Source organism: Delphinapterus leucas, chromosome 6 (genome assembly GCF_059928025.1).
Source record: "Delphinapterus leucas isolate spDelLeu-1000000601 "Yukka" chromosome 6, BTC_Dleu_Yukka2, whole genome shotgun sequence".
NCBI lineage: Eukaryota > Metazoa > Chordata > Mammalia > Artiodactyla > Monodontidae > Delphinapterus > Delphinapterus leucas.
Genome location: NC_143134.1, coordinates 103,158,852 through 103,182,936, shown reverse-complemented (window position 1 = coordinate 103,182,936; position 24,085 = coordinate 103,158,852). Strand labels below are relative to the sequence as shown.

Genomic DNA, 24,085 nt, shown 5'->3' with positions numbered 1-24,085 from the left:
CCTTCAGATAAGGTAGTCCATTCCCAATTTTAGAGACGAGGAGACTAAGGCCCACTAAGAAAAGTGACTTGCCTAGTATCACACAAAGTGGGAGGAAAAGAACTTCCATTTTAGCTTTCAACAGAAGTCACTGCTCACCTGGAGGACTAGAGTCTGTCCCCACAGATGCAGTTATTTCCAGAGCTCTGAAAGGTGAGGCATGGGGACAGAGTATCCTTTCCTCCTCACCCCAGCTAAAATGCACAGATCACCAATATATTATTTTAGAGAATTTGTTACCCATTTATTTCTTGGTTAAGATAAAAACTTATAAATTTCCACTGCTTCTAAGAGTCTCAGTACTTTTGAGAAATGTCAGTGTCCTTGTAAAGACAAACATTTCATTTGTTTCCCTGTTGTGATCTATAAGTCTTCACTCCTGACATGTTTTTGTCACCCTTTTACTAACAGTAGGTTATTTTTCCAGAAAAGCAGCTTTAAATCACTCTTCTCCATAAAAATAATGATAAAATGGGAAGGTGTTTTTGCTACCTTCAGTTTTCTAAAAAAGAAACAGGGAAACACATTAACAACTATATTTAATGTGACAGAGTATAATGTACCAAAAAAAAATCATTTCACTTCCTTCTACCCATTGCATTATTTTTAGAACTTAATGACTCAGGAGTGAAAGATTCACCAACAGGTGTGTGGATTCAGCTTCTCTGGAGAGATTTTTACAGGCTGCTTGAGACTTTGAGAGGCAGTGTGACTTAGGGCTACTTGATGTTCTTTTGAGCAGCCATTCCAGGCATGCCTCTGTATCTCACTGGAAGTGTCCCTTCTGTAAATGTAGGCCTTGAACTAGTGAGTAGCAGATTATTCTATTCGCTCTGAAAGTTCTTTCTTTCCTGAGTTGTCATCTCAGCTGCTTCACCTTGTACCCCAGGGTACAACAAGGGGCAGGCGGCTGCTTTTAAGACACACAATTCCAATCCTAAGGAGCATCACTTTTTCACTCTAGCACAGTACTCTGCACAAAGTAAGGGGTTCAAATACTTATTTAAGTAACAAAGAAACAACGGGTTTGTAATCATCACTAAACACTCTATTACCATGGATTTTAACAAACGAGACTCCTGTTGCCTCTGAAGCATTAATATATGCTAGCCATTTTACCCCATCTCATTTAATTCTCATGATAATCCTGTGAAGTAGTTAGTATCCGTACTAACTATTAGAGACGAGAAATGAGGTTCAGAGGTTAACCTGCCCAAAGTCAAACTATTCATTGCAGAGCCAGGAACCAAACTTTGGTCTAACCGGCTGCAAAGCCTGAGCCATTCCCCTGCATCCTGCTCCCTCTTCTTGAGGTTATGAAAGGAGACACTGTCAAATGGGAGGAAGTTTCTTCATCCACTAATGAAACTGGGGAGGAGTCTGTAGGAAATCCCATACGTCACTGCTGTAAGACTATGTGATCCACTCCATACATAATTGTCAAGGATACTCTGAATCTGTTAAGAAACTGATTAAAGTTTATGACAAATCATATAGGCTTTTTACTTAAATACTCATAACATTTCGCAGTTGCAGGCAGTCTAATCTCCTTCAGACCCTAAACCTATGTAAATTCACAGGCTTATAGATTTTTAAGTCCTAATTATCTAAAAAGATCCCCTGGGGCTTCCCTGATGGCACAGTGGTTGAGAGTCCATCTGCCAATGCAGGGGACACGGGTTCGTGCCCCAGTCCAGGAAGATCCCACATGCCGCAGAGCATCTGGGCCTGTGAGCCATGGCCGCTGAGCCTGCGCGTCCGGAGCCTGTGCTCCGCAACAGGAGAGGCCACAACAGTGAGAGGCCCGCGTACCGCAAAATAAATAAATAAATAAAAATAAAAAATAAAAAGATCCCCTCATTTCACAGATGAGGAAACCAGAAAGGTTAAATTTGTTTAGCAAATTTTATTTAGTTATCAGGGGCTAGATTTGGCTTTAGCCCATATTTAAATGTGAAGAGTATCACACTTTGTAAATAAAATTAATTATAACTCATCCGGGGCCTTCCCTGGTGGTCCAGTGGATAAGACTCCATGCCCCCAATGCAGGGCGTCTGGGTTCGATTCCTGGCTGGGGAACTAGATCCCACATGCATGCTGCAACTGAGTTCACATGTCACAACTAAGAAGTCCGCATGCTGCAGCTAAAAAAGAAAAAGAAAAAGAAATTCATCTGTACACAGCTATTTTGTATCAATACCAACATTTATCTGCCTCAATTGCACAATTATAACTCAACAGAGACCACCTCTGATTTAAAGTCTTTAAGTAGCTAGACCTGTTCATACTAATGTCTAATAAAAGCTATTTCTCTTTAATTTCCACAGAACTTTCAGTATGGGGCTGGCACACTGGTCCATAACACTAGCTGCATGTTAGCTTAGCAGTTGGCTTCTACTCAAGGAAATATTTGCAATGTGTGGGTGTTAAAAGTTTCCTGCCGTTTCAGTCCAAAAAAATCTCAAAGCAAATAAAACTACTGTTTTTCTAAACATAAATTCAGTAGTACTAAAATAGTTAATTCTATAAACTGAATTATTTTTTCATGTAACATTTTAAATTTCTGTATACCACTTGTAGTGTTTAAAATTCTACTCATGGCCCCTACTTGATAGATGTGTTATGAAACTGCAACCCGGGATTTGTAGAACTTGGAGAATTCATAAAGAAATAAGACCAGTGAGGGAAGGGTCAGTTTTAGAAACTGCTGTGAGGATATCTGACATGAATGTAAGTAACCCTAAGGGTAATTTTAGCACAGACCTCAATTATAGGAAGTGATAATAGAAAGCAATAAGCAGCTATGCTCTATAAACCCCTGAATTCCAAGCAAGGAGGAAATGGTGATAGCCCTAAAATGAAGCACAAGAGAAATTTTCTAACTATAGTGGGGTTCTGGGATCCCCTACCCAGGATTCTTCTCCAAGTGTTTCTGAAATGGAGAAGCTTTTGGTTCTTTGGTGGGGGATTGGCAGAGTATGGAGATAGTAAAGATACCCAACATATGTGAACGACACTTGTGACACAACTAATTGCCCTTCCTTTCCTCCAGGATTTTGATGCATAAAGCCATTTTGTTGAGGGAAGGGGAGAAAAGAATCATAGTCCTTCCGTTAAGGAGAGTCCATGCATCTCACCCATACAGTGACCATGATTCCAAAAGACCAACCAAACTTTTACCAAGTGAGCAGGCTGCCAGGAACAATTCCAGAAATAAGACTTCTATATAAAGACAGAAAGAAATACAGCAATCTAGCATATATGCAAAATAATATCCAAAGATACATAGTTTTTATCAGCCAACCTTTATGAATGCTAACATATTCAGTCCTCCTATTTTTCCTTATCACTAGGTTTTTTTGAAATACAGTTAATCATAAATTTATTTGAAATTTTAACAGAAGGGCAAGAGCCTCCATTTCTTTCTGGTCTGCATAACATATGGTACCCACGTCTAATCTTAGGTGATAATGCTGTTGTGTGGCACGGGTGTGGTAACATCGTCACTGGGACAGGGGTTACTGACTGCAACCACAGCACTTTTCAAAGGCATTTACCTATGGTTTAGAGTTGGGCATTTGGGGTTTGAAGCACAGCTTCCTACAATTTAGCACTGTAATTTCTCCACCCTCCCAAAAAAGAATGAATGCATAAAACACTTTCATCTGAAGTTTACAAAAATATAAATATTATATAATTTCAGCTGCAAAAGGCCTTAGTGATAATCTGGTCAAACTCCTCCCCTAATTTTCTAATGAGGAATTGAGGCCTTCACTCACAGGCTAAAAAACCCACCTCAGGCCTTTTGCTATATTAGCAAGGATGGAACTCTTCCCCCTCCTGCATCTCTGTATGTGTCACATATTTGGGCTGAGCTCTTGAAAGGACTAGTTTACTTTGAATAGAAACAGACTCTGCATAGCTACTATGCTACACTTTTATGCTATGTCTTTTACAGTTATATAATGCAAAAGCAATATGTTAATCTTTGACTTAAAATGTCATACCAACAAACTTGTGATATATTGCAACCGTTTTATTAATATGATGGACTGGGATATGTCTTTTAACAGGAGTATTGATTCACTACCATGAATGTGTTTCGATACTTTGCTGCAGTATCATACTTGATTCAGTCAAATTATGTGTGAATTACTTTCACTTTCACACGTATAAAGCATTTACATTTCATTGTTTGATAGAACAGCACACAGCCATGCACCCCTTCTTTCTGGTTTATATGCATGTAAATATGCTCACATAAAATGTATTTTTCACCACTCAAGGACTTCATAATATATGAACTTTTCATGACACTATTTCTGCTCTTTTTTTTTTTAATTGAAGGGGGGTAAAACAATACTGTGGTACAAAAGACCTTCTTACAAGGTTCTTTCTGGAGCAGTGTTTGAGAATACAGTTATAGTCCTATAATGACTGTAATCAAGATCATCCTACAAGGACATGAAAGTAGATTCACTCTCCTGGAGAGTTTCTGATCTTAGTAAGAATATTATGACTGGGGGGAGATATTATAAAGACAGTCCAGCAGAAGACTCTCCTAGAGAGATATTTTGAACATAAATCAAACCTATAATGACTGTCATAAAGATGACATGATAGTTGAATCATTTTGCTGAAGAAGTCTGTGTCTAGAAAGACACTCAAAAATGTAATTAAACGCTGTTATAATTTTTATGTTTTGTGAAACTAATAGAGGCCACGAAAGCAGAAAAGTGTAGCACTATAACAAAATAAGGAAACACTTTTGAAGAATAAACACTTAACACGTAAAATTTTTAAATGGTATCTAATAAATTTTCATGTCAAATTTTTTAACCAAACATATAAAATTTTTAAATGGCAACTAATAAATCTTCATGTCAAATCTTTTAACAAAATCCACAAATTGATTATAAAAATTGAACAATCATAAATGTCTTATGTATAAAGTTTGAAGGGAAAGTTTAAATTTCTACATTATACTGTTTAATCAAATACTTGAGTTTTAGTTACTGCTGAGGAACAGTCAGTACATTTCTAAAATAATTCAGTTATGAAAATAGTATCACAATTAAGGTTTGGCATAGTAGCATTCCAGCAATCTTCAGTCATCCACAAACATTAACCGTCCAGGCCCTTCATTCTTCATCCACCTCCTATATCTCTTCCATCTAGGATCATTTGCTAATCTTTTCTTTAGTTCCTCTTCTTGTTCCTGTTTGTAGACCTGTAAGTATAAATAATATAAACTAACTTGACAATCCAAAGAGAAACATTTGTCATTAGCTTTATGGCATGTTTATATTTTTCAAATATAACTTTAGGTAAAAGCTTCCAATGAATGTATTGGTTTGTCTTCTGAAGACCATGCACCTAAGATTACTAAGCAATTAAGCACTTTAATGTTCAATGTTAAATAAAAAAGAATAACTTGTGCAAGAACTAGTAATTTTTTTCACTGACTTCTGTAACCTGGAAATACATTCTTTTCCTCCTTGAAATCATATATAAGCTGAGTTTAAAGGGTTTAAACATTTCCTCTCTACGACTAATGTCCAATATTAAAGAGTCAACAGTTTATTTTTCTAACATGGTACTCTGTAAATTTAACAGATGACTTTCAGTTTTGTTGATCCTAACCAAGGAACAAAGTGACCTTATAAATACATTTGTCTCCAAATTGAACTTACAACTAATTTTATCTTCAATGATAATTATTGGTTTTTCAGAATATTTTTAAAGTTCCCAAAGAAGGTTAAATAAACCACAGAGGTTAAGAACAAAGAACATCTTTCATTTCTATAACCTTTCATGTATATCAGTTGAAGCTAAATGGACAAGTTTTCATAACCAATTTCACAGCCATATCAAATTTCAGAAAGAAATTATTTTACTTCCAAATTTCAGGAAGTAACAACTAAGATAACCTCATGTAATGCCGTGATAATTCAGCCCAGGATAGCACTCTATGACAGACAGAGTTTACTGTATAGTGGGCAGCTTCAACTACTTAAAAGTGAAAACTTATCAAATAATTTAGGAGCTACCATGTTACCTTCCATTTTTATGTTCTTTATAAGTAGGCTGAATATATCTACTTGCCAAATCATTCTGGCAATTCATAGTACAGTTTAACCCAACAAATTAGACCATACTGTAAATTTTTAGCATTAGTAAATTAAAGTATTTGAAGTTCATCTTTTGTTTTTGTGTGTGTGTGTGTGGTACGCGGGCCTCTCACTGCCGTGGCCTCTCCCGTTGCGGAGCACAGGCTCCGGACGCGCAGGCCCAGCGGCCATGGCTCACGGGCCCAGCCGCTCCGCGGCGTGTGGGATCTTCCCAGACCGGGGCACGAACCCGTGGTCCCCTGCATCGGCAGGCGGACTCTCAACCACTGCGCCACCAGGGAAGCCCTGAAGTTCATCTTTTAAAAAGACAAATTATAGGTTAAAAACCCACTGTTCCACTACTAAATATAGTCATACAGTCAACAAAAGTAAGATCTTTCTATATTTAACTCTTCGATTTCAGAAATTTGAGCACACTTCTGTGATCCCGTCACATACCTAGTTTTAAGTTGGTAAGGAAGGTTACAGTAATTACTCACCTCATAATTCTCCTTTATCCAAAGCTCCCGTTTAAGAAAAGTTTCTTTCTGATGATCTTCTAGACTATCAAACTGAGACTTTGACATCTTCATAGATTTACGTATGATATATAGTCTTTCTTCTTCCCCATATTCTTTGCCTTTGATGTTAAAATTATAGATCCACCGGCAATACCAGACTATATATGAGCACAGGTGAAAGGGAGCTAAGAGAATTTGAAACAGGAGAAGGTCACGGAACTGGGGTTTCTGATAGCCTCCCTTTATATCTATTTTACTTTTTATAATGTTCTTTATGATGTTCTCCTCCTCGTCGCGAATTTCCTCTTTGGACTTTTTGTTTCTGCCCTTCTCTTTGGCTTTTCTCAGCAATCCCTGCTGCTTGGCAATCTCCATGGCTTGGATACGGTACTTGGGCACCGTGGCCAGGTAGCTGATTGCCTTGTTGTAGCTGTTCCACCAGCTGAAAAACTAGAATATTTAACAAAAAAAACTGGGTAATTTTTATTACAAAATTCATCTTGGTGAACACAACCCCCCCCCCCCCGGCCGCCAAAACCTATTCTGATTAAAAACAGGGACCTCAAAAATCTTACTCTGTAAGTTGAAGATACAGTTGAATAATGCCCATGTGGACACGGGATCTCCAGGCCTGGTAAGTCAGATAAGCCCTGAGCTGAGCCAAAAAGCCACTGATTCTCCACAGGAGACACCCAGGATCAGAGGATGGATCGGTGGAATCACATCACACCTGTTCATTTCACATCTTTACCATTTGACTCTTCCCTAGATCACAATTAAGAAATCCCTTTTCATCTATTTTTTTTTTAAGGTTGCAGTCTACTTACTGGAGGAAGAATTGAATGGTAAAACTAGCTGGTGAGGAGTTTCTTTCAAAAAATCCCTGGGTATAGACTCGGGCAACTCTAAACCATCTGCACATACCACAATAACGCTCGTCACATTCTGAACTGAAAGATTCAAATATGTTTGAACTCTTTACTTATTTGGACAGGAAGACATTAAGTCACTTCATAAATATATTCAACCACAAAGGGTTTTATTATCAGAAAAAGTCCTACTCTTCATATAGTACCTCCACACATTTCAGCTATTTTACTGAATAAATACAGCAGTTGTACCAATAATATCCTGAAATATTATAGTAGCAATCTATTAGGAATAGCAAAAAAAAAAAAGTGATGAGGGTATTACATTATCTAAAACAGAAAAGTAAAGTTGCCCTTCCTCTCCCTGTTGAAAAGGCAACACTACAAAAGCTGATATGTTTAAAATATACAGCTTTAGGGCTTCCCTGGTGGTGCAGTGGTTGAGAGTCCGCCTGCCGATGCGGGGAGCACGGGTTCATGCCCCGGTCCGGGAGGATCCCATGTGCCGCGGAGCGGCTGGGCCCGTGAGCCGTGGCCGTTGGGCCTGCGCGTCCGGAGCCTGTGCTCCGCAGCGGGAGAGGCCACAGCGGTGAGAGGCCCATGTACGGCCAAAAAATAAAAAAAAAAAAAAAAAAAAAAAAAAAAATATATATATATATATATATATATATACAGCTTTAGTTTTCAGTAGGAATTCTTTTGTCATATCGATTGAATTTCATTTCTGGGAATTAAACTGGAGAAGTAATTCTGAAACTAGTAAATTGCTTCATTCTAGTCACTTGACTTTCTTTTTTCTTCTAGAGGAGGATATGATAGGTGTGGTTAGTTGAGGAATAATAGTAGGGAAAACTCATTTCAGGCTAAACTTGTATTTCTGTGATATTTTAAAACAACATAAAAAGTTACTGTAGCACTTTTAGTCTATTTCAGTGGTTCTCATACTGAGCAGGAGTGCCCTTAGCCGTCATGTGGAAATGTGTGAGACATTTTTGTTTGTTACAGTGATGGCAAGCTCTACACTCCTGGCATTTGGTGGGTAGGTGCCAGGACTTGTTAGGCCATATTAAGGAGTTTGGAATTTTCCCCAAGTTTAATGGGAAATCATTGAAAAGTCCTATGAAGGTAGTTTGGTCCTCGAACAATGCGGGGGGGGGGGCACCACCCTGTTCAGAGTCTGAGTGCAGCGTATGGTTGGCTGTCCGTATGCACGGCTCCTCCCTATCCTCCGATTCAGCCAACCTCAGAAGGTGCACTGCTGCGGGTCGGCACTGCAGTTAGTGAAAAGAATCCGTGTGTAAGTGGACCACTGCAGTTCCAACCCATGTTGTTCAAGGGTCACCTGTAAATGATATGGTCTAGTTGGCATTCACTCTGGCTGTTATATGGAAAATACTCTAGAGGGGGAAAAGAGAAAAATACCTGACTTTTTTGTTTGTTTGGTTTTGACAGTTATATAATGACATTCATGATTTCTTAGATTGCCTGCCAACAAAGATTCCAATGTTATCAATTGGTTAAATAAATATTTTTCTAATATAAAACATTAATCTCACCTGGAAGTAAAATTCTACAAAAAGGTACTTCTAGTTCAGTTTTAACGACTAGCACTAGCCAATGTGCACTCCTGCACATGCACATAGATACACACATCCATCAATACACACCTGAAACACTGAAATAGCACACACACTGACCAAGATCACAACTCTCACATCCACTTTAGGGGCTAAGCGCCTGCTGTAGTAGTGGTAGTAATGGCTGTAGTACTCTTCTGGGTGATCCAGCATGTAATCATAATCTTTTCGAGTTTCTTCATCCTGTAAAATAACAAGATATCCAGTTTAATAGGACAGCTCATAAAATGGTCTTAGTTAATAATCTGTTAAAGTCAAATCTAGAATTTTGTAATTATGTAATCAATCTGAATAAAAGAACAAACTGTTAAAATCAAAAAATTTCCCATAATTCCTCAAAGGGACACACAAATTTGTTTCCAGAACTTTAATACTAGGTATAAAGCATAATAAAAAAATTTCCTCAAATTCTTGAGGAGTATTAGTCCTCCTGGAAAAAATAAAAACACTTCAGTAGCAATGAACCATGCCTTTTTAGCCAGTGCTGTGGTGCTAATAAGGATGTCGCCGTGTTCTTATAATTTAAGAGCATGTTGACACCTACTCTCAGTAACTGTTGATAGAAAAAAAAGAATGTTTATCTCTGTTGTATATATTCACAATCATTTCCCAACCTTGTATAGAAGGTTTTCTTTTGAAAGCAATGATTAAAACAACAAAAAAGTAGACAAAACCAGTCTATGCCCTCAAAACTGAATTATGCTCATCCCAAGGAAACATTGAGACATCGATGCAGTATAATGGTCAAAGTCTAGCTTTGTGATATCAGGCAAAAATTTGAGCCTCTCTGAGCCTCACTCTTCTTCACTTGTAAATTAGAGATATTAATAGCTGCCCTACTAATTTTACAGGGTTATTTTGTATATCAGATGACATACAGTATACAAAAACAGGTTAAAAATATGTAGTATTCACTATTATAACACATTTTCACAGCCCAGTTCATAAATAAGGTAATATATAGCTCTTTCTTAATCATGCAAACATGTTGAAAAAATTATAGCATTCTGAAATGCTGCTCAAATGGTCACAAATAAAGCATTTCTTAAAACCTTCTCTAATTTTAACCAGTTACTAAAAGGTAATCTTTTACTGAGCTACATAGGTTGAAAAGCTACCAAACTAGGTTATGATTTGCTTTTTTTTTTTTAAGCCCACAGGAAACCTATTTTTCAGCTTGTCTTGTTTCCAAAAAAATGTTAAAGACTAAAACTACAGCAAATTCTTTACTCTCTATAAGTGAATACAACATAAACCATTATGGAAAAAAATCTTTCTTTAACCTAGATGACTTCTTTCTATGATAAATTAATTATTCAACATACATAAAGTTGCAGATTATTAGCTCAACATTTCAAAATCTGCACTTAGTGCTTTGTTACCACAGAGGCGCTGGGGTCTGTTCAGGGCCTCCTCCCGAGTCCTCCAATATGCTGTTTCTTAGATTTAAAATAAGAAGTTTGCTAATGATAAATCTTTCCTGTACCCATTAATATCATTATATATTTTCTATTAAGAATTCTGAATTTGAATGAGCACATTCTCAGTAACAGTTCTTTTTTTTAAAAAATAAATTTATTTATTTTTAATTTAATTTTATTTTTGGCTTCGTTGGGTCTTTGTTGCTGCGCGCAGGCTTTCTCTAGTTATGGTGAGCGGGCTTTCTCTAGTTACGGCGAGCAGGGGCTACTCTTCATTGCAGTGCGCAGGCTTCTCATCGCGGTGGCTTCTCTTGTTGCAGAGCGTGGGCTCTCGGTGCGCGGGCTTCAGTAGTTGTGGCATGTGAGCTTCGGTAGTTGTGGCTCACAGGCTCAGTAGTTGTGGCGCACAGGCTTAGCTGCTCCACGGCATGTGGGATCTTCCCGGACCAGGGCTCGAACCCGTGTCCCCTGCATTGGCAGGCGGATTCTTAACCACTGCGCCACCAGGGAAGCCCTCAGTAACAGTTCTTACGCTCATTACATTCAAAATATTTTTTACCTCTGACTAGAATTTGAAGCTAGATGAAGTAGTATCTAGTATAATTAGATGTAAATATATTTAAAGTCTATTCCATGGCACTGTATGGAGGGCCAATATGCGAATCATCTATTATATAAGGAAAGCTGAGCTCAGGCTGATATTATTTTCAAATTCACTCCTTGTATGTTCTCTTCCATTAGAAAAGACTTTCTCGGGAGTTCCCTGGTGGCCTACTGGTTAGGATTCCAGCCTTTCACTGCTGTGGCCTGGGTTCAATCCCTGGTAGGGGAACTGAGATCCCGCAAGCTGTGTGCCACACGCCTCAACTGTCAATCCATTCCTCCTATAAGCCATCATCATATTCTAGAGTTTCTAACCGAAAGAGGGTAAAATGTTACAGGTCATACAGATAGCTCTGAAGACTAAAGCCTATGTCCCTTGATGTATTTCATTCTGAGTACTTCAAGACATCCTTTGAGAATTTTTCCATTCTCCCTCCATTTTTTTGCCCTTTTGGCTAATTTTATAAATATGCTCTGCTTCTGGCCTGAATTCGTTGCCTTTTATACTCAGCCTCCCAGTCTTGGCAGATGCTTTTTGAAATGTATTTCTTCAAACACGATTCTTCTCCTTGCTCCAACTAGATTACAAGTAGTTTTGAAACTAACTGCCCCCCCGAGATGAGATTCCTACAGTCCTCCAGCATCACTATCTCTGCACAGTCCATTGCCCATTCTGACTGTCTGTACTCCTCCTGGTTGAAGTATACAGCAAGATCTGTGAGTGTCACTGAAATCTGCTCTGTGAATGTCATGCGTCTAGTGGCTGTCCTCTCCTTTGTTCTCTTATCTTACTGAAGGTCACAGTCCACAGAATGCAGATATCCTTCTTCAAGCTTTTCACCCATATCTTCCCCCAGAGTCACCATCTTCTCACTGGTCCCTAGATTTGTGACAGAGCTTCATTTAACAGGATGGTCAGCTAATGCTCCAGTACCAGCAACTCCAAAATTTATACCTTATGTCTAGCCTCTCTACTGTAACCAGAAGCCTGTAGGGTCTATTCAGGGCCCTCTATAATGAGTCCTCAAACTACCTCATCCCTGTAAAAGGTTTCAGGGTCAAGTCTGACTTCTCTTAGAATGGTTTTCTTTTCCTTGGGGCCACCATAATTTCATGACCCTGTTTTGGTCATGATTAGAGACAAGAAGGTCTGCGATCTCCTTGTTACAGCGTTTATTCAGACACAGTCTTCTTTCTTTAATGTGTTTAAAGCTTTCTCTCCAGAATGAAGAAAATGGATTTTAGGCTGAGGCATGCATAATACACTTTACAAGGTTGTTCAAGGTTGGCACAAATTGAAGAGTTAGGGATTCTCAACAATCTAAGTCAAAGTCCTACTCTTCAGTAGCCTACTAAGTTTAGAATCAACCTAATAAGAACACAGGATACCAGGAATGTTAGCAGAAAAGAAAAGACAGACTGGGACCCAATTAGAGAGTTTCATGTACATTCTTACATATTTTTATTTTTAATACCATATATTTATTTTTTTTCCTACCCATCTTGGGACTAAAGTAGCCTCACAGTTTTTTTGTTTGTTCTGTCCAATGCTTCCCAGTGTCTAGTAAGGTAAGTTCAATTTTCCTTGTCATGCAACAAGGCCTCCATAACTGACCCAAACTTACCTACTTAAGAAACATCTTATCACTCTCCCTTCTTTTGCCCATAGCAAACATTCAGATAGCAATTTCTGGAATTTGGTGTGTTCTTCAAGTACAGCATGCTCTTTTATATCTATGACTGAACAGATAATTCACTTTAACTCAAATGCCCGTGCCTTTCTTCCAACCTCATGCGCTCCTATTAATCCTTTAGAACATAAACATTAGTAGACAGATTTAGACCACTCTTATTACACTTATTACCTATTTATTATAGCACTTATCACATTGTCATCATCAGTTTTTTTCTTTTCCTTGAATGAGAACTTCTAGAAGGCAGGTAGGGTGATTCCTTAACCTCTGTATATCCAAGGCCTAGCACAGTGCCTGGCATTCAATAAACATCATTTCAAAACTGAATGAAATTTTGTAAAGGCTCTCCCTCACTCTAGACATCTCTCCAGCCACACAGGTCTCCATCTCAGCAGGAAGGCGAGACGGGTGATTAGGCCACAAAAACTTGGGCTTGGCAGAAATGACTGCTTGATTTCATAGCTTATGAAGATACGCTAATGTGGCTAAAATAGCTTAAACCTTAAAACAGTGTAATATCTTACCTTTCAATAAGGTAGTACTTTTTCTTTCAGCAATTTTGTGGATCTTAAGGTCCCAGGGTCAGGAGATTCCAACTTCTTTCCAAAACCAAAACCTTTATACTTGTTTCTTCCTCCTCTCTGTCCTGAGCCTTGACAAGCAGGGCAATAAGCTCCTTGTTTCTAATCTCTACAGGAAAAAATGGTGCTTCTGCTGGTGTCCACTCCACTCCCAATCCTCTTGGGCATATGCAGGAGGACTGGAACATAACCACCAATATCTAGATCAAAAGTGAACAAGAGGAAACCCACAAGCAAAGAAAGCACTGAATCCTTCCTTCTCTTATGAAAATGATCATTCCCCCCTCCCCAGAGGCAAAAATATATTATGTTCTTGTCCTTGAAAGAAATAATGAATTGTTTGATTTCAATAAACATAAATTGCAATAATCAGATATTGCAGCCAGGTTCACATTAAAAATCTTCGATTATACAAATAATAGAAACCATTTAGAATGGCAAAGGCCAAGAATCAATAATATATGAAAATATAGTAATAGTTTGTTCATTCTTAAATATATATAGTAATCCTGTTTTTAAGAGAAATACACATACAAATGATCCTTTAAAAAAATAACATCTGTTCCCCTAAATTTCTTTCCAGGCCATTACACCCTACTAAAGAGGAAGAAAGTCAACTGCTCTGAGTTTTCATTTCTCTTCCTGTTCCCTACCCACCAGCCACTCGTGCAACTATTTTCTACGTCTTCTCTTCTCAGTCTACACGTGGTTATAGCAACTTCCATCATTTGCAGTATCACCTATATATCATATACGAGTGACACTCAGATCTGTTTTCCCTGCTCCTACTATTTTCAGATACCTCCTGAACATTTCCTAAATGTAACATAAATATCTCAAATTCAACATGCTCAAAACCCAAATCTGCTCCTGTGTCTCAGTTAACGGTATCGCCATCTACTTGGTTACCTGAGCTTTAAAAAACCTTAGTTATTTTCAGTTCAGAAAATAGTTATGCAGGGCCTTAAGCCATGTGCTGAGCACAAAGGAGGATAAAAAAAACAAATAAATTAAGGACCTAGCCTCAGTAACTCTCCCATCTACAAGAAGAATCTAGCAGGCGAGAAGAGCACAATTCAATGTACTAAGGACTAACTGTGCCTGAGACCACTGGTAATGGGATTCACAGAAGACATGAAATGAGTGCTAGATCCTAAAAGCAAGTAAGATGTGGTAAAATTTGTTCCAGGCAAGGGGAACAGCAAGTGTTAAGGTACAGAAGCATCAGTGTATAGAACAGATTCAGTGAAGCTTAAGCACTGGGGAAGTTTAGGGAAGAAAGGAGCAGTAAATGTGGCCAGGAAGATAGGTTTGGATAAGAACCACAGGGGATCTTATATGCCATGCTAAAGTGTTAGGGTGTTACTGTCTGTGCTATTCAAACATAACATGTTTTCAAGTATGATAAAAATAAATAGCATTGAGTAGAAGTATATATTTTTGGACGATAACTCTGATAGTATTGTAAAGAAAGGAATGAGGGAGAAACAGATTTTAGAGACTAAGAAGTAGAACAAATAGGACTTGGTGATTAAAGGGGTACAGGAATCAATCATGTTAAGCATGATACTGATGTTTCTAATTATAGTCACTGTGTGAACCATGTTATTCTAAGAATAAAGGAAGAGGACAGCAAGTGTGGAGAAGATGCAGGGGAAAATTGTGGAAGATTTTGAAATGGGGAGGAAAGAAAATTACTGGATAGCTTTTCAGTGTCTGGAGCCTCCAAGGATTATCTTTTCCTGTAGGAGGGGTGTGCCTTTATTTGTCTTTGAAAAGTCTATTTTAACTTTGTAGAGAAAGAAGTAACTTGTGGAAAACTGGAAGTAATGCAAATAATTCTTATTCACAAAAAGACAAATTGTGACCAGTGGAATTAAGGCAACTGATAACTGCCTTGTCATATTGACCAGTATTACAGGCATTTCAGCACTCCTTGTCTTGACTGTAAACTGTGTGGCACTTTTTCTCTTTTGAACCAGTTTTAATATCTTACTGGTTCCCTCATTAATTAATGAGTTAAATAAAATCTTTGACACGTGTTTATTTTGTATTTGTACAAGAGTCAAGCTCTTTTAAAATTTATGCTTTAACAAAGAAAACAGGATTAGTTTCATGTGTAATTTTGGGTACCTGTGCTACAAATGAGAGACAATTGAAAAATATGAACCTAGAGAATACACGGATTTCAGGCTTGTCAAGGATGTAGTTGAGTTTCATCAGGACGAGCTTAGAAAATAAAAAGAAGAGTACCCAAAGGACAGGACTCTAAGGAAATGCAATGTTTACGGTGAAGGCAGAGGAAACGAAATACAGACTAAAAGAAATGGCTAGAAAGCTTGGAGAAAGGGGAGAGAATTACATGAAGGGAGTCAAGGGAGAACAGCTTAAAGAACTACGTAGTCGACATCAAATGCCACAAATAGTTCCAAAAGGAAGAGCAGCCCTCTGATCTGATGCTTAGAGCATCACTCTTCATCTTAGGAAGAACAGCTCCAGAACGTGTGCTGATGCACATGTCAGTCTATGACAGTTTAAATGAAAGGGGGACGAGGAAGTAAGGATAGCCAACAATGAGGAGAGAAGAAAAATGTGACCATAGCTTTAAAAGAAGCAAAATTAAGGAATGAGAAATGAACCAAATAAGAGATTCTTAAGTTACCAAAGAGGAATGATGAGATTCCAGAAGACTAAGATGGAAATAAAATGAGTTCAGCCAAGAATACCTTCCTGCCTTCCCCCAACCCATCTTCCATATTGTTCCCAGAACTTTCTTTCTGAAACAGACATCAGACTGTGTTACTTATGCACTTTAAAACCTGTGGTAACTCTTCAATACATCAGGTTCACATGCCTGAACACAGCTTAAAGGGTCGATCCCAAACTATTTCCAGTCTCCTGAAACATTCTCCCTACCATGCACCTGACTGGCTTCTAACCTAGAAACAGTAGATTCCCTACAGTCTCTAAAAATACAGTAAGGGTCTTTGTGCTGTGACTATCTCAGAATATTCTTTTTACCCATGATAAATTTGCACAAGCAAAATTAAAACGTCAAGTGCTTAGTTTCTGGCTAGAATTATATCAACTCAGTAGTTTTTGTGTTACTCAAAAAAGCTCTGATGGGTTGTTGATACCATCATGTGTCAGGTAGTCACAGCACTAGATTTAAACAAAGCACTAGGTGTAATCAACCTTGGCCATAAGTAGGGAATAACAGGTGAAATTTTAAGGGATGAGTAAAAAATGAAAAACACTTATGGGTTCACAGCAGAAATAGCAAATGTGGCACATAAGGTACCACACCCTTCTTCTGGGCCCATGGGAGAACAGTTTAACATGTCATCTTTTCCACTAAACCCAGACAAGGCCCCCAAATTTACAAGTGTTACATGGAGCCTAGACCAATTACAGTTGGCACGTGAAATGAAAATTATCTGCCATCAAGCTGACTTAACTTGGCTGTGTATCAGCCTCACAACTGTGATAGAAATTTACATCATTTCTATTAGTTTTATGAATACCCAATTATTATGAATGACTGATTAAAATCTGGATCGATGCTGGAAAAGAAAAATAGTAATAGCAATAAAGTGCAGCTAATTTTTTTCCTCCAGAACGAAGAGTTCCAGGGAAAAGCATAATAGAAGTGATCCTACATCTCATTCCTGGAACCAGCCTTGCACACTCATGACTCCATGTTTTCGTGGATCAAGACTTTTCTCTACCAGAAATGTCCCTCCACAGTCAACCTTGGGGATTGTTCTAGATCCAGATCAAAGAGTGCATTCTTCTCCAATCCCCTGAGAAGAAATAATTGTGTTCTCTCAGTGCTGCAATATAATCTACACGTTTTTATTATATAACTTAGATAAATAATAACCAAACAATAAGTATCTGTATCCTTCTTATATTAAAAGCTTAAAGGCAGGAACTGTACCTTTTTCATTGTTATGGTCTCCTCCCCCAGCACCTATGTCAGTACCAGTGAGATAAAGGGTTAAGCGAATATACAAAGGGAGAACAATAAACAGTAACCATAACAGGGCAGGAAGTTCATAATCCCCTTTTTGTCAAATCATTCTTAAGTGCTAAAGCCCTGCCACATCAACCAGACTGGCAAAAAGAAACTGATGTGTTCCTGTGACTTTCCTGCCAAGACAAGGCTGGAGGAGCACAAGGCTCTCTCTACACATCCCTTCAATTTATCAGATAACCTGCACGCCAGTAATACCTCCAAGACCTTTTCTATGTTCTTCTCTCATGATCTTGCAAAATGCTGTCAAACTCTACCATTTTCTACCAATTGCAGTTTTTCTAAGTGCGTCCTTACCACCTGTTCCCTCATCTGCTTATTTCTATGCCATCCTTCTCATTTTATCTAATTCATCCAGTTTGTATCTATATCAAAAATAATTAATGTTCTCAAAAACCCTGAGAAAATAATTTCTCCTTAAAAACAGAAGTATAATTTTTCTCTCATGCAGGAATTTTTCATTCATACCCATCCAATCTACTTTATCTGTACCACTCTTTAAGACTACAATTAATTTGGGGTAAAATGCCAAAGTAGGCTTCACATAACAATGTCAAAACGCCAGAAATCCACTTTCGATTTCCATCCTATCTGAATCTATCTCCAGATAGGAGTTTTTATTTTACAAGCATTCATTATCTATGTGCCAGACACTGTGCTAGGTGCCATGGATATACATGCAAAAATGAAGTTTAGTGGAGAGGGGAGAAGGGCTACTCAGGATTTACAGTGCAGTGTGATAAGTGCTATATCCACATAAAAAGATCCAATGTTGACACAGCAAGTGAGAGTCTGTTTACTTAACTTCCAAAGTCCATGTGTCCCTGAATCCCCAGTAGTCAAATACACTAAATAGTTATTTCACCGGCTTAACTCATATTATGAAACAAATATAAAGCAGTGTGTGAAATCATAATGGTTTCAAGTCCTGCTGAGATCTAGAGGTTTAAGTTATTTGAGAACATGAACTAAGCATGACTTGGTAAAAGCATCTGACAGGTCCCTTTGCCTTCCATTATTACCCGTCCTTCTTTTTCTGGTTTTTCTCAATCTCTCTATTCACAGGTAGAATCTCTGTTGCTATGAAAACAATGACCAACTGTGATAATATCTCCTTGTCTGACCAACTGCATTTAAATCATGTCAGTATCCTTATTTTTAACAATTTCCATCTAAAAAAACTCTCTCTCAAAGAGGCATTTATTTAACCAAGACAACTTCAGAGTCATAAATCCACTATATCTTACACAAATATAATTCTCATTTTGGTTATTCAGAGATGCTTGGTTGTTATAAGTTTTGATGGAACACCATTTTAAGATTATAATGAGGATATAATATAGCTTTTTATATTATACATGTTAAAAATGCTAAGAGACTTGAACAGACCAAGAATAAGAAATTAAGAAGGTTATCAAAAAATTATGGGGAGAGAAAAAAGGTTCCTGGCTCCAATGAATTTACAACTAATTTATTTCAGATTTCACAAAAGAAACAATTTCTGTTAGATACACTGTTCCAGAGATGGAATCTACCTGGGCATTCTACAAAGCAAATATAGAATCAACTTTTCCCTTCATATGCCAGCAGTAACTGAACATGGCTGTGAAGGAGGACACAGTCTTCCCAAGGCCCTCCCTCCTTTTCAGCTCTCACAGGGTTTATTGCTGTTCTTTATGGAGAAATATATAGTGTATAACAAAAAGAGCAAATAGAAATGAATTGCGGTCCCAGGTCTGCAGTTGCTGCCCCCATGAGATGATATATGGAATTTCAGGTAGGCTTCTGCGGCTCGTCTTCATTCCAGAGCCACTGGAACTTATCAGCTTCTCCCACTATTCTATCTGACCTGCTCGTAGTAAAGGCCAGGTGGACCTCTTATCCCTCACAAGCCCTCTTTCCAGTCTGTAGATATAATCCAAGCAAAACAGTGGTTGCCTCCCTGTTGCCTCAAGGGGATGACCCCAGTTTATCAGATCTCTGCATTACCCAGAAATGATATCTTCCGGCAACCTTCTCACAATTCTCCATTATGACAGCAATAAAATCAGACCACCCTGTTTGTTTTTAATAACTTCTTCCACACATGGCAAGTCAAAGTCCTCTTCCTTATTCCAGGAGAGAGCATCTTCAATGAAGTTTTTAAAAAAGTTTCTGAAGGTGTTCCACTTGGAAGTGGAACCCCTGTCTATCTCTATAAATTTAACATGGGAGTTTTCATAGAGCCCAACTAAGTCTGATTTCCATGGGTCCAAACCAAGCCCAGACACCCCTTTTCTCTCACAGATAATTTCCATTCTCCTGCAGTAATAATGAGTGGGGTTGGGGAAGCTATAGAACACTCTCTCCCACCCTCCATCAGTGCAACTACAATTCTAGTTTTCCTGTTTGGAGGCATTTGCAGCTACCGCAAACCTGTCCCAATCAAGAGTAAGTGTTACTTTCTCCAGACATACTAGTTTTTAACTGCTTCAAAGTTCCTTGTTCTTGAGTGGACACATTATTTTATTGAGCTTTTTATTAGCTGACAAATCAGTGCTAAACTCGTAGCAGCATTTAGAGGCAACCATTACAGCCAGATCAGCCTCTGAATTTGTCTCTTCGAGAAAATGGCAAGAATATTTAGAGTCCTGGGATTCCTCCCAGCCAGATTTTCTATAGTCTCTATTTACTATCATGCTCACCATTTTCATGCCAAATCTCCCCATCTCCAACCCCAGCAGAAGGGAACAGTTGCCACTGTTTCTGCTGCCTCTCTTCTGGAAGTTCTCCACCTGCCCAGTGCTCCCTCTTGTGCCACGAGGGCTTTGGAGGACCAGTGGCGGGCCTTCTGGATGGCCGTCTGGACCACTATCCTTCCTCACTGCAGAAAAGCAGACTGGAGCTTCACATGCTGGGCTGCCCTGAATGAAGTTCTTTCCCATCTTTCTGAAGTCTTTCCTCAATCACTCTCTATCCCAAATAATAGGCAACCAAGCCCTCTGGCCTCAGCACTTTCCCAAACCCCCCATTCCTCAGTTAACTGCCAATAAAAATTACAATCTCACCAATGCTGGTGAGGATTTAGTGAATTTTATGACTCCATATTATCCAAACTGCTCTGGAAAGTAAGCCATTAACTCCTTGACTCAGTGTTTTCAGCTCTGGAAATCTAACCTGGAAAAATAATCCATGCTTAAATTATAGCATACCCACTCAAAGTAGTCACTAAAAGCAGACGATACAGCAACATGGAAAACTCTGCCTCAAAAAGAAAAGAAAAAGCTAGAAAAAAGTACCCTACAACTGCAACTGCTGTTGCATTAGCATGATGGGGCCCTTGAAGCAGTAACACTTCCACCAAATATGTTTTGTACTTAGTGATTTCTTATGGTTTGCTTTTCCCAGCAGTAGAAGAAAACAGGATCAGGCTAAATCTCCCCATCCCCACAAGACTCAATAAAACCTTTGGCAAATGACTACACATATATACTCACAAAATATTTCCTACTAGAAATTCTCAGTCTTGAAACCCAAGTCATTAAGCACCTATTTGCAGGTCCTGTATAGGGGGTTTCTCATTCATCATTCTCATTCTCATCTCATTCATCATTCATCTCATTCATCATAACAACCCGTGGAGCAGGCATCATGGCCTTAATTTTGTCTATGAAGAAACAGGTACTCTGACCTATTAAGTCACTATCCAAGGTCATACAGGGGCGTTCAGAGCCGGAGTCAAACATCCGGTGTTCTTCTTAGTATTTTTCTACATCCTTAAACCCAAGCTAAATGTCACAATTAATACCATCCCCAGAAACCAAGTTTCTGTCAACTCAAATTCGGGCGATCTCACTGTCACTGGAGCCCTTTCCTGTGTTCTATCACAGATCTTGGTAATAATAATCACCCTGCTTTCCGAGAGTGAGCTGCACGTTATTAAAACATTTTCACTAAATCGTAAGAAACCCAAAGCTTTGCATAAAAAAGACTGTAACAAAAAGGAGGGGGCTGGCTGCCCTCCAAGACCGAGGGGGTTCCCATCTTTGTCAGTGGGCCGTATGCGCTCTCTCACGTGGGGAAGCGCGAGCATCCTAAGGGTGGTGGCGGTGGTCGCGCCCGGCGCCGGAGTCACAGGGAGCCTCGCTCCACGGGCCAGGGGCCGAAGGGGCCACGCCGCTCGCTTCGCCAGCGGGTCCTCGCAGCCCATCCGCGCCCCCAGGCTTACCTTAAGAGTCTCGTAGGCGGTGGCCACCAGCAGGAAGGCTTCCTCAGCGCTCTGCGGCGTCCGTCCGGGGCCCTCGTCGCCGGGCTCTGGCCGGTAGCGGTCGGGGTGGTAGCGCCGAGCCAGCTGGCGGTAGGCCCGCGCGATCTCCGCCTTGCCTGCCGTGCGGCTCACCCCCAGCACCTCGTAGCAGTCCCGCGTGCCGCAGTAGAGCCCTTCCACCAGGGCCGCCGCGGGCCGCGGCAGCAGCACCGCCAGCAGCAGGGGCGGCAGCAGCACCAACCAGCCCCGGCCGGTAGCGCCGGCTCCCCGGCGCGGAGCGATCGGCGTCGCCATCCCGGCTGGGCCACGGCTCCACTAGCCCAGCCGCACCCCGGCACTCCACCGCGCGCCCGGCTGGGCTGCTGGACCCAGATCCACGTCAGCACGCGGCGCCTCCACGCAGGCGCACAGGGCGCGGCTGCTTCAGCCACTTCCGTCACGACCGTTGCTAGGGGAGCAGCAGGACGCCTCAGCCGCCCGGCTGCTTCCGCTATGTCTGTGAACGCGTTCCTAGTCCCAGCGGCCAGAGGATTTGTCCTCAGGTGGACGGACCTAAAGGATGTCTCTGTGTCTGAGGTGCACTTAACCAGTGTATGCAGAGTGCTTTACTGTCCACAGTGCCCTTCCCAGGCAGTCTTTTAGGCATCATGACTTTGTTTGCTGCCATTGGTTGGTAGTCTGGCCCTCTTGCCCTCTGGTTATCAGCCTCAAGATGTGTGCCCAGGGTTTTAAAGATGGGTCTCAGCCCCGACTCCGTCTCACTAACTCCATTCTCCCTTTCCAAAAGGAAGTTTAACTTAGAGATTCTTGGCGCTCTGTGCCTTAAAGTTCATGGCCATCTAGTTCCGGGTTTCTTAGCCTCCGCACTATTGACATTTGGCCTGGATAATTCTTTTCCTTGTAGGGACTGTCCTATGCATTGTACGATGTTTAACAGCATCTCTGGCCTCTACACACTAGATGCCAGTAGTACCACCACCTCAGTCGTGACAATCAAAAATGTATCCACGTATTCTCAAATGTGTTCTGGGGGTACGGCTGCCAGAAAAGATGCAGGTCGCTCGGTTAAATCTGAATTTCAGATAAACATTTTTTTTGGAAATTATGTCCAAAATATTGCATGGGACTCTATAGCAACATGAAGAGCTTTACCTCAAAAAAAGTTGTTTCTATCATTCACTCAGTAAATATTTCTTGAGTCTTTACTATGAACTAGACACTGTTGTAGGCTCTGAGGACATAGTGGTGAGCAAGGTAGACAAGGTTTTTAATCTCAAGGAGCATATATTCTGGTGGAGGATGACAGACAATAAACAAGCAAATAAACTTTAAGAAATAATAAATTATTTTAAGAAAATGGAACAAAATAAAGTTAAAAATATAGTATGGGGCTTCCCTGGTGGCGCAGTGGTTGAGAGTCCACCTGCCGATGCAGGGGACACGGGTTTGTGCCCCGGTCTGGGAAGATCCCACGTGCCGCGGAGCGGCTGGGCCCATGAGCCATGGCCGCTGGGCCTGCGCGTCCGGAGTCTGTGCTCCGCAACGGGAGAGGCTACAACAGTGAGAGGCCCGTGTACAGCAAAAAAAAAAAGACAATCCATATGGCTGGGCTGGGGGTGGGGCTGGGGGATGAGGAGTGGAGGGGATGAAACTGGAAAAAGCCAGATTATGAGGGGTCATTTTGTTCCATGTTGAAGAAATTGCTATTTATCCTAAGAGCAATGGAGAGCCAGCATAGAGTTTTTAAGTAATAAAGTGACACCTTAAGATTTGCATTTCAGAACAATTACTCTGCCTGAGAAAACGAGCTGGGAGATATCAGGAAGACCGTTATGAGACAGTTATAAGAGTCCAAGTAAGAGATGCTACAGGCGTGTTTCAAGGTAGTAGCATTGAGAATGGAGAAAAGTTGAGACGCATTTATGAAGCAAAATGGGTAGTATTTAATCATTGGTTGTGGAGGAGTGAAGGAGAGCACTGAGTCCTGATGACGCTAAGGTTTCTAGATTAGGAAATCAGGTGCCATTCCTGAAATAAGGAACACAAACTTACAGTGTAAGATGATGCATTCATTGATACGTGTTGTGTTTTGAGATGCCAGCCATCTCCACATCAGATCATGTTGTTTCCATACTTGAAACATTTGACGATTCTCATTGAACCTTGTCTCCCATGAGGTTCTTCAGCTATGCAGGTTTCCCAGTCCACTTCCTTCGTGCACACTCCTCCTATAGAAGCTCATTGCTGCCTGTTCAGGGCTCTCCTTCCCAAACAGAAGGAGTTCCCATGCTGCCTGGAGATAAAGGAAATTTTCTACATTACAAATTT

General features: G+C 40.1%; 1 protein-coding gene across 2 annotated transcripts; it reads right to left on the bottom strand.

Moving 5' to 3' along the window:
* Positions 1 to 1,925: 1,925 nt before the first annotated feature.
* On the bottom strand, positions 1,926 to 22,800 carry DNAJC25 (DnaJ heat shock protein family (Hsp40) member C25). Of its 2 annotated transcripts, none has more exons than XM_022579058.3 (4): positions 21,719 to 22,748; positions 9,207 to 9,359; positions 6,650 to 7,120; positions 1,926 to 5,269 (listed from the first exon to the last, which is right to left on the bottom strand). In XM_022579058.3, exons 1-4 carry the CDS (start codon positions 22,049 to 22,051, stop codon positions 5,147 to 5,149), a joined length of 1,080 nt encoding a protein of 359 aa, XP_022434766.1. In that variant the 5' UTR covers positions 22,052 to 22,748; the 3' UTR covers positions 1,926 to 5,146. The 2 variants fall into 2 exon arrangements, with proteins under 2 accessions (XP_022434766.1, XP_089769709.1); XM_089913583.1 differs by lacking the exon at positions 1,926 to 5,269 and adding an exon at positions 5,276 to 6,466 and having other exon boundaries at positions 21,719 to 22,800.
* Between the last annotated feature and the right edge of the window lie 1,285 nt (positions 22,801 to 24,085).